General features: G+C 42.7%; 1 protein-coding gene across 1 annotated transcript; it reads left to right on the top strand.

The window, feature by feature from the left end:
• The first annotated feature begins 463 nt into the window (after nucleotides 1-463).
• On the top strand, nucleotides 464-13,801 carry Oseg6 (intraflagellar transport protein Oseg6). The gene is made up of 2 exons (XM_050193006.3): nucleotides 464-4,366; nucleotides 9,947-13,801. Exons 1-2 carry the CDS (start codon nucleotides 680-682, stop codon nucleotides 10,271-10,273), a joined length of 4,014 nt encoding a protein of 1,337 aa, XP_050048963.1. The 5' UTR covers nucleotides 464-679; the 3' UTR covers nucleotides 10,274-13,801.
• The last annotated feature ends 725 nt before the right edge of the window (nucleotides 13,802-14,526 follow it).

The following is a 14,526-nucleotide window of genomic DNA, read 5'->3' as shown; positions in this document are numbered from 1 at the left end:
TTCGAAGCATTATGGGCCCCAAGTGTCACTAAAATAGAAGGATTTGCTAATTTAATTCACCCACGCCGTTCAGCCGCCTGGGACGGGTGAAAAGGTGTGCGCGTAACTTCAGAACAGTCTCGGGCACCGTGCCAAATGTTTACACCTCCGGCTCGCATTTAGAAAACTCCGTTGTTCTTCAACATCGTACCCCAACCATGTCGTACCATGCCTCACCTTTCACAAGTGCGCTTGCCGAGTGTGCACGCAGTCGTTGCTAACTGTTGGCTATGCGGCGGTCGCAGTCTCGGTGCCCTGTGCTTGCACTCTTAAGGTGAAAGATGCACTTATAAGCGTGGTGGCGTCTATTTTAGCGCAAAAAAATAATAAAATAATGGACTATTGGTACTACGTATACGTTTGCACACTTTGAAAACCTCTTTGCCAAGCGCCGGTATTTTGTTAAATTGGTCTTGGCGCTTGGCAACAAAGTTTTCCCACTTGTGCCCGCGTTATGCCGGAGCAATTTCTGCCTTCGTTTTAAAAAAAATGGATAGATGAGTAAATAAATAATGTCAAAGGCGCCTATGCGTACGCAGTTCGATTGCGCTTTCGTTAAACGGTTTGCGAGCTGCCGTCTCCCGTGGCAACTACTATGTTTACAAACGAGTAGCTGGCGAGAGACCGACCACTGAGCATTATGAAAGCCGTCTTCACGCTTCCGGAGAAAACGCACGGTCCAGGGCCAGTGTTCTTCACGTGGCAAAAGTCGAGCGGCAATTATCTAGTGACGACTGGCTACGATCAGACAGTAAACGTGTACGATCGTCAGGGCGAGCGAAAGGATCAAATCAGCCTGCCTGGAATGTGCACGGGGCTGGGCTACGACAAAGACGGCGACACGCTGGGGATCATCACGGACCGATCGGCGCGGCTTTTCCTGTGGGACGCCAACACCCAGCAGTTAGCCCAGGTGGACACGGGCCTCAGGGATGTGTTGACATTGCTTCTGTGGGCCAAGACAGGGCCTTTTCTGGCTATTGGGACCTCAAAGGGGAACCTGCTTATTTATCATCATCGATCCTGCAGAAAGGTGCCTATTTTGGGCAAACATGCCAAGAGGATCACCTATGGTGCCTGGAGCCAACAAAACATGCTGGCATTGGTTGGTGAAGACAATGTACTGACGGTCAGCAACCAAGAAGGAGACACACTATGCCAAACAACACTCAAATCGGAAGCGACACTGGTGCAGTTCTCATGCATGAAAAAGGATGAAAGAAGCACGACCGAAAACACTGTCAGTCTGGTGTTAAATAAGAAGACGCTGCTGCTACTCGATATTTATGACCCGGAAAATCCCTACGTTCTTGCATTCCAGGAAACATATGGGAAGATAATAGAGTACAAATGGTACGGAGCAGGCTATATTCTTCTAGGATTTACAAATGGTTACTTTGTAACTATCTCAACAAGTCCTAAAGATATTGGCCAAGAGATGATGCAAGTTCGCTGTCACAAACAATCACTGTCACACATTGCTATATGCCTGGCCCAGAACAAAGTGGCATCATGCAGCGACAATATTATCAAAGTGTATGACCTTTCAGACTTGCAAGATGTGCAGTCTGTTGTTACTGTCGACGATGTGCGGAAGATTGAATGGCTTGACTGGTCTGATGATGGCCAATTTCTGGGAGCAGGAGGTGCAGGGGGTAGTTTGCATGTCTTTCTCACAAAGCTCCCCACTTTGGGCTACAGCCTTGGTCACCGGTTTGCTTATCTCACATCTCTCACTGAGGTAACTGTAGACAGTGTCACAGAGCCAGAACTTCATATGACACTTAGGGTTGATATAGAGCCAAGTTTCATCGCTTTAGGCCCATTTCACCTTGTTGTAGGCATGAACAATCATGCTTGGTTTTATGCATTGGGTGACAAGTCTAATGTTCCACTTCATGACAAAGAATACTTGGGAACTGTGAAAAGTATGAAGCTGAATGGAGACTATGCTGCAGCTCTCTTTGATAGCAAACTGCAGCTGCAGCTCATAGAAATTGAAAACAGCGACCTGGAAGAACGAGAAAGCAAGCTGTTTCCAGACTCGACTCACGGCAATATGAAAATATTGTGCCACACAGTTACAGATGACTTTTTGATATATGGCACGGACACCGGTTTTATAGAGTTTTTTTTTCTTGAGGACTGGACCATCATCAATAGGTACAAACACTCCAGTGGAATTCGACAGCTTCACCTCGACCCATCAAATACGCGGCTAGTGGCCCTGGATGACCGGTCGCAAGGGTTTGTATACAACCCCGTGAATGATCATGTGATAGACATTGCAAACATACCTCCAGCTGCTAGGGGTGTTTTCTGGGACCAGCATTTGGACAACAGGGGTTGCTTTGTAGTGTCTGACGACCATAATGTCCATGTCTATATGTATGTTTCAGATACAGTGGTAGGTGCCCTTGTAGAGGCTGTTCGTAAGATCAGCATCCCTTCAGGACAGCATCCACTACTACTGCATAATGGCAGCTTGACTTGTCAGACACAGAGTGGGAAAACAGCACTGCTACTAGTCACGGGAACAGAAGACAAGGGAAAGAGCACTGCTGCTCACCAACGAGAAGCACTTGCCGAATGCCTCAAATTGCGCAGGTTTAACAATGCCTGGCAAGTGTGTGAACATCTTAATTCGAAAAAGGAGTGGACTGAATTTGGGAACAGTGCCCTATTTAATTTAGACCTTGATTTGGCAATACGAATTTTCCGGCAAATCGGTGACGTTGGAATGGTGTGGTCACTGCGAGAGCTGTGTGAAATTGAGGACAAAAATCTTCTGGCAGCCTATCTAGCCATGTTCAAAGGAGACTTTGGGGTTGCACAAGAGCTCTTCCTGGCATCCAGCCAGCCAACAGCTGCATTACAAATGCGCCGTGACCTGCTGCACTGGGAACAGGCATTGCAGCTTGCAAAGCGCCTGGCTCAGCAACAGATACCTTTTATTTCAAGAGAGTATGCACAGCAGCTTGAGCTTGCCAATGACAATGCCAATGCATTAACCTACTATGAGACTGGCATAACAAATGATCCACAGTACATAGACCATGACAAAGCCTGTCGTGCAGGCTTATCACGCACATCGCTTCGATGTGGAGACATTCGAAAAGGAGTCAAAGTTGCCAAAGAGCTGAACAGTAGAACACTATTGCGGGAGTGTGCGGAAATTCTTGAAAGCATGAAGCAAAACCAAGAGGCAGCTCCGCTTTATGAACAGGGAAACTACTATGAGAAAGCCGCCAACCTTTACATAAAACTTAAAGATTGGAACAAGGTTGGTGAACTGCTCCAGTATATAACGTCACCCAAAATATATGCACAGTATGCTAAGGCTAAGGAAGCTGATGGACGGTTTGCAGAGGCAGCAAAAGCTTATGAGCAGGCACATGACATCGAAAATGTTGTTCGTATACAGTTGAATAACCTAAACAATCTGGAAGAGGCAGTACGGCTGGTCAAAGAGACAAGGTCAATGGAGGGTGCAAAACATGTGGCCAAGTTCTTTCAGAAGCTGGGAGACAGTGTATCTGCAATACAGTTTCTAGTGCTTTCAAAGTGCACAGATGAAGCTTTTCATCTAGCAAAAAGTTGCAAGCAGATGGATGCCTACGCTGCTGCCATTGGTGACAATGGGTCTCCTGATGACTTCAACGGTATTGCTACTTACTATGAGGAAGAGCGCAATAACTTTGATGCTGGTAAGTTCTATCTTAAAGCTGGCCAGTACAAGCAAGCCATAAAGCTTCTTCTAAAGGCAACTACAAAAGATGACGATGAGCCAATTAACCTAATTGTTCAAGCTGCGGCAGCAGCTGCTGATGACCAGACAACCAGACAAGTAATTGAGTTTCTAATGGGTGAAACTGATGGAGTGCCGAAAGACTTCAAGCACCTCTTCAGGCTGTACATGGGACTTCGTCAATACAAGGAAGCAGGCAAAACTGCTGTTGTCATTGCACGTGAAGAGCAGAATGCTGGAAACTATCGGAATGCGCATGATGTCCTACTGAGCATGTACCAGGAATTACGAAAGCAGCAGATCAAAGTTCCTGCTGAAATGCACCACAACCTGATGCTTCTTCATAGTTACATCCTGGTGAAGGTCCATCTTCGTCATGGCGGCCATATGCAGGCTGCTCGGCTGCTAGAGCGTGTGGCAAACAGCATCAGCCGTTTTCCATCACACACAGTTCCGATTCTGACTTCAGCTGTGGTAGAATGTCAGCGAGCTGGTCTCAAGAACTCGGCATTCACCTATGCCAGCACCCTGATGCGGCCCGAGTACCGTAGTCAGATCGACGCCAAGTATCGGAAGAAGGTATCTGGCATTGAAAGACAACACACATCAACATGCATGCTGCAAAGAACCTATGTCATCCTAATTAGCACATTTTAAGACATCCTTAATGTACAAATTACAAAATGAGCTGGAAATGGGCACAGGAAAGCTAGTAGAACAACTTTTCCTTTCATTCGATTTCTTTTATATCGGCTTCTGTGTGCCAGCTGGTTACTTGTGATGATTTATAGTGTAATGTTCAGCAAAAAATTGTCAGGTAAGAGCACCATATGATCAAAATAGGAACACTCGCCTAAGGTTGGAAGAAATAAACATAATTGATGTCTTAGGGCTGCTATGTGTCCCTTGCTCAAAATGAATAGCAACATGAGAGGCCCCAACTATTCATGCTTTAGATGGCACACTACGTTCATTGTATATCTTGGGATATATGCTCCTTGTATATCCTGTATACCGTTTATTGTGTGAGCTATCGATTGTATATGTGACTCCAAGAGCAGTCATGAAGATAGGCACTTCTATGTCATTATTACACCAGCAGAACCCCAGCCGATGATGTCCCTAGTGGATATGCTCTACCAAAGTGTTCATACTTGCGTTACCTTTTTTTTTGCCTTTTTGTCTACATTGTCTTGCCACAGCAGCATGGACCTCAATCTTTGCACAGTATCTTGTAGATTATGCCTGAAAACCTCACTTCCAAAAGCCTTTCACTCATACGAGCTGTTGTGTTACTTTCTTTTTTGCACATGGGCAATTTTTGTACTGTTGTACATTCTTGTAACATTATTGTAAGTGCCTTGCTGATACCTTGCATGTAGAGGGCCCTATGCATACTTCTGCTTCTCTTTTTCCTGTACTGTTTCACGGTTAGCAACGGAAGAGCACAGTTCTTGTGATTTCAGCAGCTTCAAAGGGTAGCCATTGTTTAACAGGTCCTTTTTTACTATGGCTAGCTCTTCCTAACGTTTTCCAGGGTCAGAGCAGATGCAGAAAGCATGAGAGAAGAGTGCAGCAGCAATGGAGCACTTGTATTCCACAGGATGTGCAGAGTCAGTCTCAAGTATTTGCCAGTGTGAGTCGGTTTCCTATACATACCAAGTGAAAGTACCCTGGAAGTATGTCGTATGAGGATGTCGAAGAAGGCAATCTGTCTGATTTTTTTCTTCCATGGTAAACTGAATGTTTTGTATGAAGGAGTTTAGATGTTCAAGGAAACAGAGTACATCTTGGTGACAGATCACGCAGAAACAATCGTTCATGTGTCCAACAAATAGTTGCGGAGCCAACTTGTATGAAGCTAATCCAGAGTTTTCCAGTGATTCTAGGGCTGTGTTCGCACAGATTATTGGAACGGATGCGCCCATTGCTGTTCAAGTGTGTGTGACGGCAGTGAAGGGCCGCTCTCAAGAAGCTCCTTACAAGGCTAGACCGCATATTTCATGGGGATGCATGTGAACATAGACCCCACGTCAAAAGGGATCATCACCTTGTCATTGTTGACACTTGACACTGGCATCTCTTATTAGTTCAATGAAATTGGTTGAATCTTTGATTTAAGGGGCGCAGGACACGGTGCAAGTAGCCAGATAATTCGTACAGTGGAGAGCATGTGAAGTCTACTATTGACCTTTGAGGGACGCTGGACTTGTGAATCTTTGGCAAACTGTAAATTGCGTATGCCAAACTGTTGTGGCAGAGCAACTTGTAATATAAGTGCCTGGTTTCTGTGGGCACAAATTTAAAGACTTCTGTGAGTAGCTTTAGTTGTTCAGATTCTGTCTTTGTAGGGTTCTGGCTCACCTTGATTTGGGTTGCTTTGTCTTTAAAGCAACAATGTCATCTTCGAAGTGTAGTTCAAGTGGACAAGAAAAACTGTGGTGTTTCTTTTTGCCAGGCACATATGGTGTAAAAATAACCCATGTGCCAGTATGAAAGTTGAGATAACAGCTCATATGAATGAAAGACCCTTTGGAATTTTTAAGGTATTGAAGTGTAATCTACAAGATACTGTGAAAAGATGGTGACACGATTGTGGTGAGACTGGCTGTTTTCAAAGAACAATTCTGCAACATCAGAATGACATCAGTAAAGGCAATGAAAGACCTAATGTATTGGTAGAGCATAACATAAACACAGCACCGTCTCGGATTCTGCTTGCATATAATCATGACTGAGAAGTGTCCATCTTCACATCTGCTCCTAGAGTCGCCTATCCAACCAACAATTCATGTGATAAACCAGATGCTGGGTAATCTTCCTGAAAGATATACCTGCACTCAGCACCACCCAACACATGGTTTGACCCTCTTGCACCATTCTTCAGTATGAACAAGGGACCCTAAGTGCCCCAAAAACTTTAATTATATGTTTACTTTTTTCAACCTCAGGAGAGTGCTTGTTTTATTCCAATCTTGTGATGATATGCATGCAGGGCACTGCTTGCGGCCAATGATGTAAAGCAAAAAAGAAAAACTCGAATAGAGTACTGGAATCACTGTAGCATACTTGCTCCAATCTTTGCTATAAGGCTAACAAAAGGAGCAAATGGCTATTAATACCAGTCCAATGTGTAAGTGGGAATCCCACATTTGAAAAAGTTAACTCAATAACAACCTGACCAGAAACTGCATTTCTACAAAGAAAGGCTCCGTCTTAGCTGTTTTTTGTAACTGTATGGCTGCAAAAGGTAAATGTTAACTTTATAATTGCTAGGATATTAAGGGTTGCTAGGGCCTAGTTGGGCTGCTTATTAAACCAGCTTTTTGACCTGGCAACCATTTCTACAGTGTACTTGTAATAAAAAAAGTGATATTTGGTGTAAAATAATATTGCCCTGCTGATAAAGAATGCATAGATATGTAATTTTCCTATGTGCTCTTCATGGTAGAAAATAGTAGCGAGGGAATTGTGTTAGATGAACATGTTGACACCACAGGGGGTATGTTTCTGGGATATTGTAACAGAAAAGATATTAACAAATGATGTAGTGGAGAGTTTCTGATGTACACTGTGGACATATCTGGGTTGAAAGTCGGGACAAAAAGGTGACACAAAACATTTAAAACAGGGAGCACTAAGCAGATGAATATTGTCGAGCGCTTTTTGTGTATTTTACTATCTGTGTAACAAAACTTAAAGGTGACTGTGTGCATGGACAAAACTTTTGCTGGGCCATGTCTCCCACATATCCTGTAATATTGGAGGCCACCAAAGCTTTATAGGGCAATAGGAACAATCCTTCCCGATTATTGTTCTTTTTTTATTGGTAGTACAGAAGAAAACCTTGCACAGCAGCCAGCATATTATTGCTGACATGCAGAGTGGCATTTTAAACTTTTGACAGTGTTTAGGCCTTGGTAGCTGATAGCACAGCAAACTCAATAATTTGAACCTAATGGGACATGCAAATATTGGTTGGAATCATGCAATATTTAATTTAAAAGTGTTTAAAAAGGATGTGTGCCTTCTAGGACTTGAAAAAGGTGGTTTAGGTTAACTGATGCTGAATTAATGAAACTGTCTGTATTTTTAGCCTGCTTCACATAAGCATTTGTGGTAAACATTACAGTTGCATAAGCTGCAGTTGCCGGGAAGCGTGAGCAGCAGAACAGGATATTTGAATGCCATCACGTTCCATTCTTAAAAGGCGAAGCTTAAGCGTCCTACAAGCTTCTTCCTCTTCCGAAACACTAGCATGACTTCTCTGTCCCAGAAACAGCAATCCTAGCATCATAGTTTCCTACAAATATTACTGAAGCAAACCCTGGTGCTGCACCATGGGAATGATTACTAGTATCTAGGATTTGTCTAATCAGTGTGCTCCTGGCTTCAGATGTTCTTGTAACATTATTTATTATGCTTTATCTTTCTCAATTTTCAAGCAATCATAGTTTTCTACACACAGTAAGACAATAATTCTCTGTGAACAGGCGTAATCATTACAAATTGTTGCATCTGTAATGCAATATTTTATTGAAAATGATCAATTTTCAAAGCTGTTTGAAGCCAGAAGGATGAAGTTTAGGCAAATTCATGCATGTATGTATGTCATTTCCATGCTGGCTGAACTGTCGTACTTGCAGCTCTTGTAGACACTAGCACCAGTGTTTCCTCAAAGTATCAAAATGACTTGATAGACAGACTCAACAGTTTACTTAAGAGGAAGCTTCAACTCGAGGCCAACTTCGATGCCGCCTATTCAGATACATGCAATATGCAGAAATGATTTAATGAGATAACCCTTCACCAGATTTGAATGAAATTTGTTGCATTTGAGAGGGAAAGTTAAATTCTAGTGACTTTAGGAAGCAGAATTTTGATTTAGGGTCTGAAAGATTTCACAAACATTGCCAAAAGCCAGTAAAGTCCAAAAAATTTAGAAACATCAAGTTTACAGATCTGTAACTAAGGGCAAAAAAAAAAAAGAAGACAAAGAAAAGATATTGCAGTTCGGGTAAACTGCATCAGTTAAGACATGTACAGTGGACAAATTTGGTATATGAATTTACAGTTTACATGAGTTTGTTACAATGTTTATGTGGGGTTTGCAAAAGAGTGGTATATATACAAACTAATAGTATATTTCAGAGTGGCATACATCAATTTTGTCTACTTTAGATGTCTTAATATGTGAAATTTACAGAATTGGAATATCGTTTTTCACTGCCAAATTTGAGTTTTGCAATTTTCATCATTTTTTATAAGAAAACATTGATGGTGTAATTAAAAAATCTGCTACGAACAGTCACTAAATTTTAACACTTTCTTTTAAATGCAACAAACCTCATCAAATTTGGTGCAGTGATTGCCAAGAAAAATAATTTCTCCGTTCACATGTATTTAGATAGGAGCTAAAGCTCCCATCTAAAGATAAAAGATAGAAGGTAAACGATAGGAGCAGGTAAAAGGCAAAAAAAGAACAGATATTTATTTATCCAGTGAAGCACAATAAGAACAACAGTTTTACTGACTGTCGTATGGGTGTGGTTTATAATATTCCCCTTAGCTGTGGCCAGTTCTACGTAGGGCAAACAGGACGGTGTATGAATCAGAGGCTAATGGAACATAAAAGGTCATTAACCTGTGGATCGCCTTCTAATCTTTCCCTATATTGCCAAGATTGTAACTACACGCCAGAGTTAGACGAATGCGCAATATTGTACAGGCACAAGAATGAAGATACGCGTCTTATCGTAGAGGCATGACATATCTATAATGGTGGAAGTGCGTGCGTGAGTCAGCCTTCGATTACTTTGCATAAGGAAGAGATTAAGTGCCTTAACAGTTATCTCTCACGTAGACCGGCACATGTACCCGACTGACACGTGGTGATACCATTCCTGAGCTTGTGCAGATGAGTTTTGCGTCTTCTTTCTTTTTTCGCCTCAGTGCTCTCTTCAGTTGATAGTCGGCGTTCGTGTTGTCCGCTTCTCTACTCTTGTGTACTGTCTGCACGCCTCACCTCTTTTTTGCATAATGAATCCTTACCAACTAGCTCAGCTTTCTGTCGTTCTGAGCTAAAGCTTCCTCTTAATCAGCACTAAGTGTGCATTGTTTGGACTATAGTAAACACATCTTTTTCTTCTGTTTTCAAAGGTGGAAGCCATAGTGCGCAAGCCCCACCGGGAGCAGGAAGAAGCAGCTCATTCCCCCTGCCCTTTCTGCAACTTCAGCCTGGCTGAAATGGAGTTGCTCTGCTCCCAGTGCACAGCTAACCTGCCATTCTGTCTGGCAACGGGCAAGCACATTGTGAAAGATGACTTCACACAATGTCCAAGGTGCCACTTCCCTGCCATCCACACACAGTTCTGTGACCTGCTTGCATTGGAGACAAACTGCCCCATGTGCCTTGAGCCAGTGTCTGCCGACCAATTGCAGCTTGGACAGTTCGAGCCACAGGTACATGCAGACACAGAGGAGTAGTATCAAAATCAAGCAGTTTACAAAGGCTTAAGAGTCCATTGTTAAAGGAGCAAAGAGACCAAGTTTGTGCCTGATTTGTTTTGCTTTGACCCTTGACACTGGAACTACAAATGAGAGGCAAAATATTTGTGTCCCTTTAGCTTTCGTTCAGCATGTGTAATCAACTGATATGAATAGTTTTTGTAAAGAGCAAATAAAAGAAATTTAAGAAATAAAAAATAAAGGTTATGTCGGCAATATAATTCCATGACATGCTGTTTATGCCGTGAAAAATATTAATTTTTAGCTACCAGAACACTTAAGGCAATAAAAACTTTAATGTTTTAAGTACACAGTACCACTCTACTTCTCTCTAGTTGCCGCCTTGAATTGACAGCTGTCAAATTTATCAATAAACCCCTACATTACACTTGGGCGACACTACACGTTGCTAACGCAGTCTTCTTGCAGCGTCGGCCAACTCTTGCTGGTGGTGGCAGCGCGTGCCTGGCTTCACGTACTCGTTTATGGCGTGATTACACTGAGTCGATACGAGACTGACAAGATGCTGACGCCGACGATTGGCCGACTATTCAGCACTGTATCACTGATCATACTAGGCCGACAATGACACAAACGACGGGTGCGAGTTGATCGCTCGACCGAACCTTATGCGATCGGCCGTCCAATCGACAACGCGATAGCTGCAGTTCATTCACTTGTAAATATAATTATTCGCGCTCAAAATGCGTCGACATGCCTTCGAAGTTGAAATGCACCAACTTCAGTCCTCTCAAGCCGTGCACTTGAAGTTTGAGCCAATGTTGATCCTGTTTAGCGAAGGTTGGGTTACGTCTGACCCCGTCGAGTTCGTGCACCTGCTACTGATGGACCTGAACTTAAAAATTAAGCAGTCAGGACGAAGGAAACTGCTCTTATAGTTCAGTTGTGGCCCTATAGTGATTTGATAACTAGTCTTCACTTCACACGGCACGTACACAATAAGCGGCAAGTGGCGAAAAAGCACTGCAGTGTGCCAACATCTTGTACTTTCGTCACCGTTCCCGAATGCTGCCGGTCGCATTCCCGTACATGGTGGGTCTGTGTGTGTTCATATGCTGACACATTTCTTAATTGTACAGCAGTACTGTTTACCTCTGCGTTAAACGGGAAAGAAGAGACAGTGCATTCGGTACAGCAGCATAAGCTCGCTCAGTAACCAACCAACGGTGTCAGCGATGGCATCCGCGTTTTCGCGAGGGAACTACACGGCCTATAAGTGGGGGCTCATGCCGCGCGCAGTTTTCTCTAATAATACTTTATGGCATGCGCAAACTGTAAGTATGATGAAGTTAAAGAAAAGCGAGAATCAGTAGTAACAGCCCATAATATATATGTGTCTGGATCACAGTTGTAGTAGTTTAAGTGGCTCGGCTGCTCATGTTGAGTCTTCTCAGGGAGGAACAACGCGGCTCATATGTGAAGATGTGTATGTTTCACTACGTTTTGAGATTATTTTACATCAGCGATGGGCCATTTCTACAATATCCGAAGCTAACAGCGATCTGAAGCTGCAGATGTAGATGTAAACACATGCAGCGCTTTGGCAAATCCGACGTGGAAGGCTGCGCTCAAAGGCTTTTTGAATAAGCAATATGTTTAGTGAATGTCTAAAAGGAATACAAAAAGTGATGTGCAAACACAGACATCAGCGACAATGAACTCCAACGCAGCCGCGTCGGCAGACGGAACTCAGCGTGCCTTTATTGGCCGCGCTGTTAGCACAACAGCGCACTCGGGCCTATTCACCCAGCACAGTCAATGGGTGAACGACATGCTGCCCCGGAGAAACCGTTAATAATTAATCGGGATACGTGAAACGCACAACCGACGCACACTCAACATGGGTGCAGGTACACAAATCAACCGGCGAAATCCCCGGCACCCTTCCAAAACGTTTCCAGAGGAGTGCGTCAGAGGGCAGCACAGGAACATGAAAGAGGCGGATTCCACGTGATTGGAGGTTGGCCAAGGTTGTACCAATATTCAATTCTGGCGATCGTTCATCACCACTCAATTATTGACCGATTTCACTAACTAGACCAGTTTGTCAACTCCTTGAACACATGATTCATTCACAAATAATTAACTATTTAGAACAACACAACATCATTTTTAAATACCAACATTGCTTTCGCAAAGGCTACTCGTGCGAAACGCAACTTGCTGGATTCATTCACGATCTGCATTCATCTGTTGATGCTGGTATTCGACTCCATGTTTCTAGATTTTTCTGAAGTTTTCGATAGGATACCTCATAATCGGTTATTAGGCAAATTAACACTACTAAATAGTCACCCTCTTGTTATTGCATGGGTTAAAGATTTTCTCTCTTCCAGGTATCACTTCACCACTGCTAATATGCAACCATAATTCCTCCTTCAGCCAAGTACACTCTGGCATCCCACAAGGGAGCATGGTGGGCCCTTTGCTTTTTCAAATATTTATTAACGATTTACCTAACTCCATTTCTTCCCAAATCAGACTTTTTGCTGACGATTGTGTAATTTACTGCCAAATTCATTCTAACGATGATCGCTTAGCCCTACAATCTGACCTCTATTCAGTAACAGCATGGTGCTCTGCCTGGCTCATACAACTTAACCTATCGAAAACAAAATTTATATCTTTACTAACCGTCAGTCTCGAACCGAAACCACGTATACCTTAATGCTACAGTCGAATTGGTAAATACATATAAGTACCTGGGGTCTTCACGTTCATTCAGACCTAACATGGAACTATCATATTAACCTTATTTTTGCATCCGCTAATCGGTCATTAGGTCTCCTAAAATATAGCTTGAAGCATGCTCCTTCTCACCTCCGACTACGGGCCTTCTGTACACTAATTAGACCTAAAATTGAATATGCTTTGGTTATTTGGGACCCTCATCAAGCATATTAATAAATAACATTGAATCATTGCAGAACTGCGCAGTCCGTTTTATTTACTCCAATTACTCACATCATACCAGCATAAACAGCATTAAAGAAACGCGCAGACCTGCAAGAACTATGTAAGCGCCAAAAAGCTGTACGTTTATAACTTTTTCATAAGCTGTATCATCACTCAACACTTCATAATGACTTTTTTCGTGTGCCTTCTTCCATCTGTGACTGACAAAACCATCCAATTAAGGTTCAGTACTTTCACATCGTACATTTAACTACGCACATTCTTTCGCACGACGCACCATAACTGACTGGAATGCTCTGCCTCCACGTGTTGCTACAGCCACTGATCCCGATAAGTTTTGCAATCTGCTGTCTGCCTTAACTACAGCTTAACATCATGCATATATTATCTCATGTTTGAACTGTTTCTTTTTACTTTATATTTCTTATAATGTAGACCTTGTTGTTTTATTTCATTTTATGCTGTTTGGAAGATGTATAATTGGTATAATTTTTGACTACTGCCTTGTTCATGTTATTGCTTCTTTTCTTTTTCGTTGTGCTTATCGGAATTAACAGTATTTGGTACTTATATTCTAATGTCTCATGATCAGTGCTAAACTTTTTTTTTTTCAATGGGTTTGTGGTGTATTGTATTTTTTATCATTGCCTGTACCCCCCCCCTTCCACCCCCCTATGTAATACCCTCAGCTGTGAGGGCCTTTAAGGGTATTCTGTATAAGTAAATATATAAATAAAATAAATAAATAGCTGAACTTGGGGCTGTAAGCATCATAGCGCACCGATGATTCTAGGCTGCATGCATAGCTGTTGATAAGCTCTACTTTTCATGCGACACACCTGGCCAAGCAATATTTTGTCTTCAGCTGTACACAGACATACATATACATGTGTCGTATACCAAGCACGTACCCAGGATTTTCTTTCGGGGGGGTACCTCTATTAGTACGACTGTGAATAATGCCCACCATTTGCCACAAAGACATGTAAACCCGCAAAAAAGAAATGAAATAAGGTGTATCTCACAGGTACGCCTGTGAGATACACCTCTCCTTGGTAGTGCATAACTTTAGGCAAACTGCAAAAAGCACGACGACAACAGAAAGGAATGAACCGCTGTGTCTTCGTTCCTTTCTGTCGTCGTCGTGCTTTTTTTACGCTTTGCCTCAACGTAAACCTCTCCTTTACTTGGCAAATAAGGAACCACGTAAAATGGCCTTTTAGGAAAGCATAGGAAAGAAGCACAGGAAGAACACTGCAAAGAACAAGTAAACAAGCGAAAGTGTAAAATAAAGA

Source organism: Dermacentor andersoni, chromosome 1 (assembly GCF_023375885.2).
Source record: "Dermacentor andersoni chromosome 1, qqDerAnde1_hic_scaffold, whole genome shotgun sequence".
In the NCBI taxonomy this organism is placed as follows: Eukaryota; Metazoa; Arthropoda; class Arachnida; order Ixodida; family Ixodidae; genus Dermacentor; species Dermacentor andersoni.
Note: the sequence above shows the minus strand (reverse complement) of the source record. Positions and strands in the feature narration are given on the sequence as shown.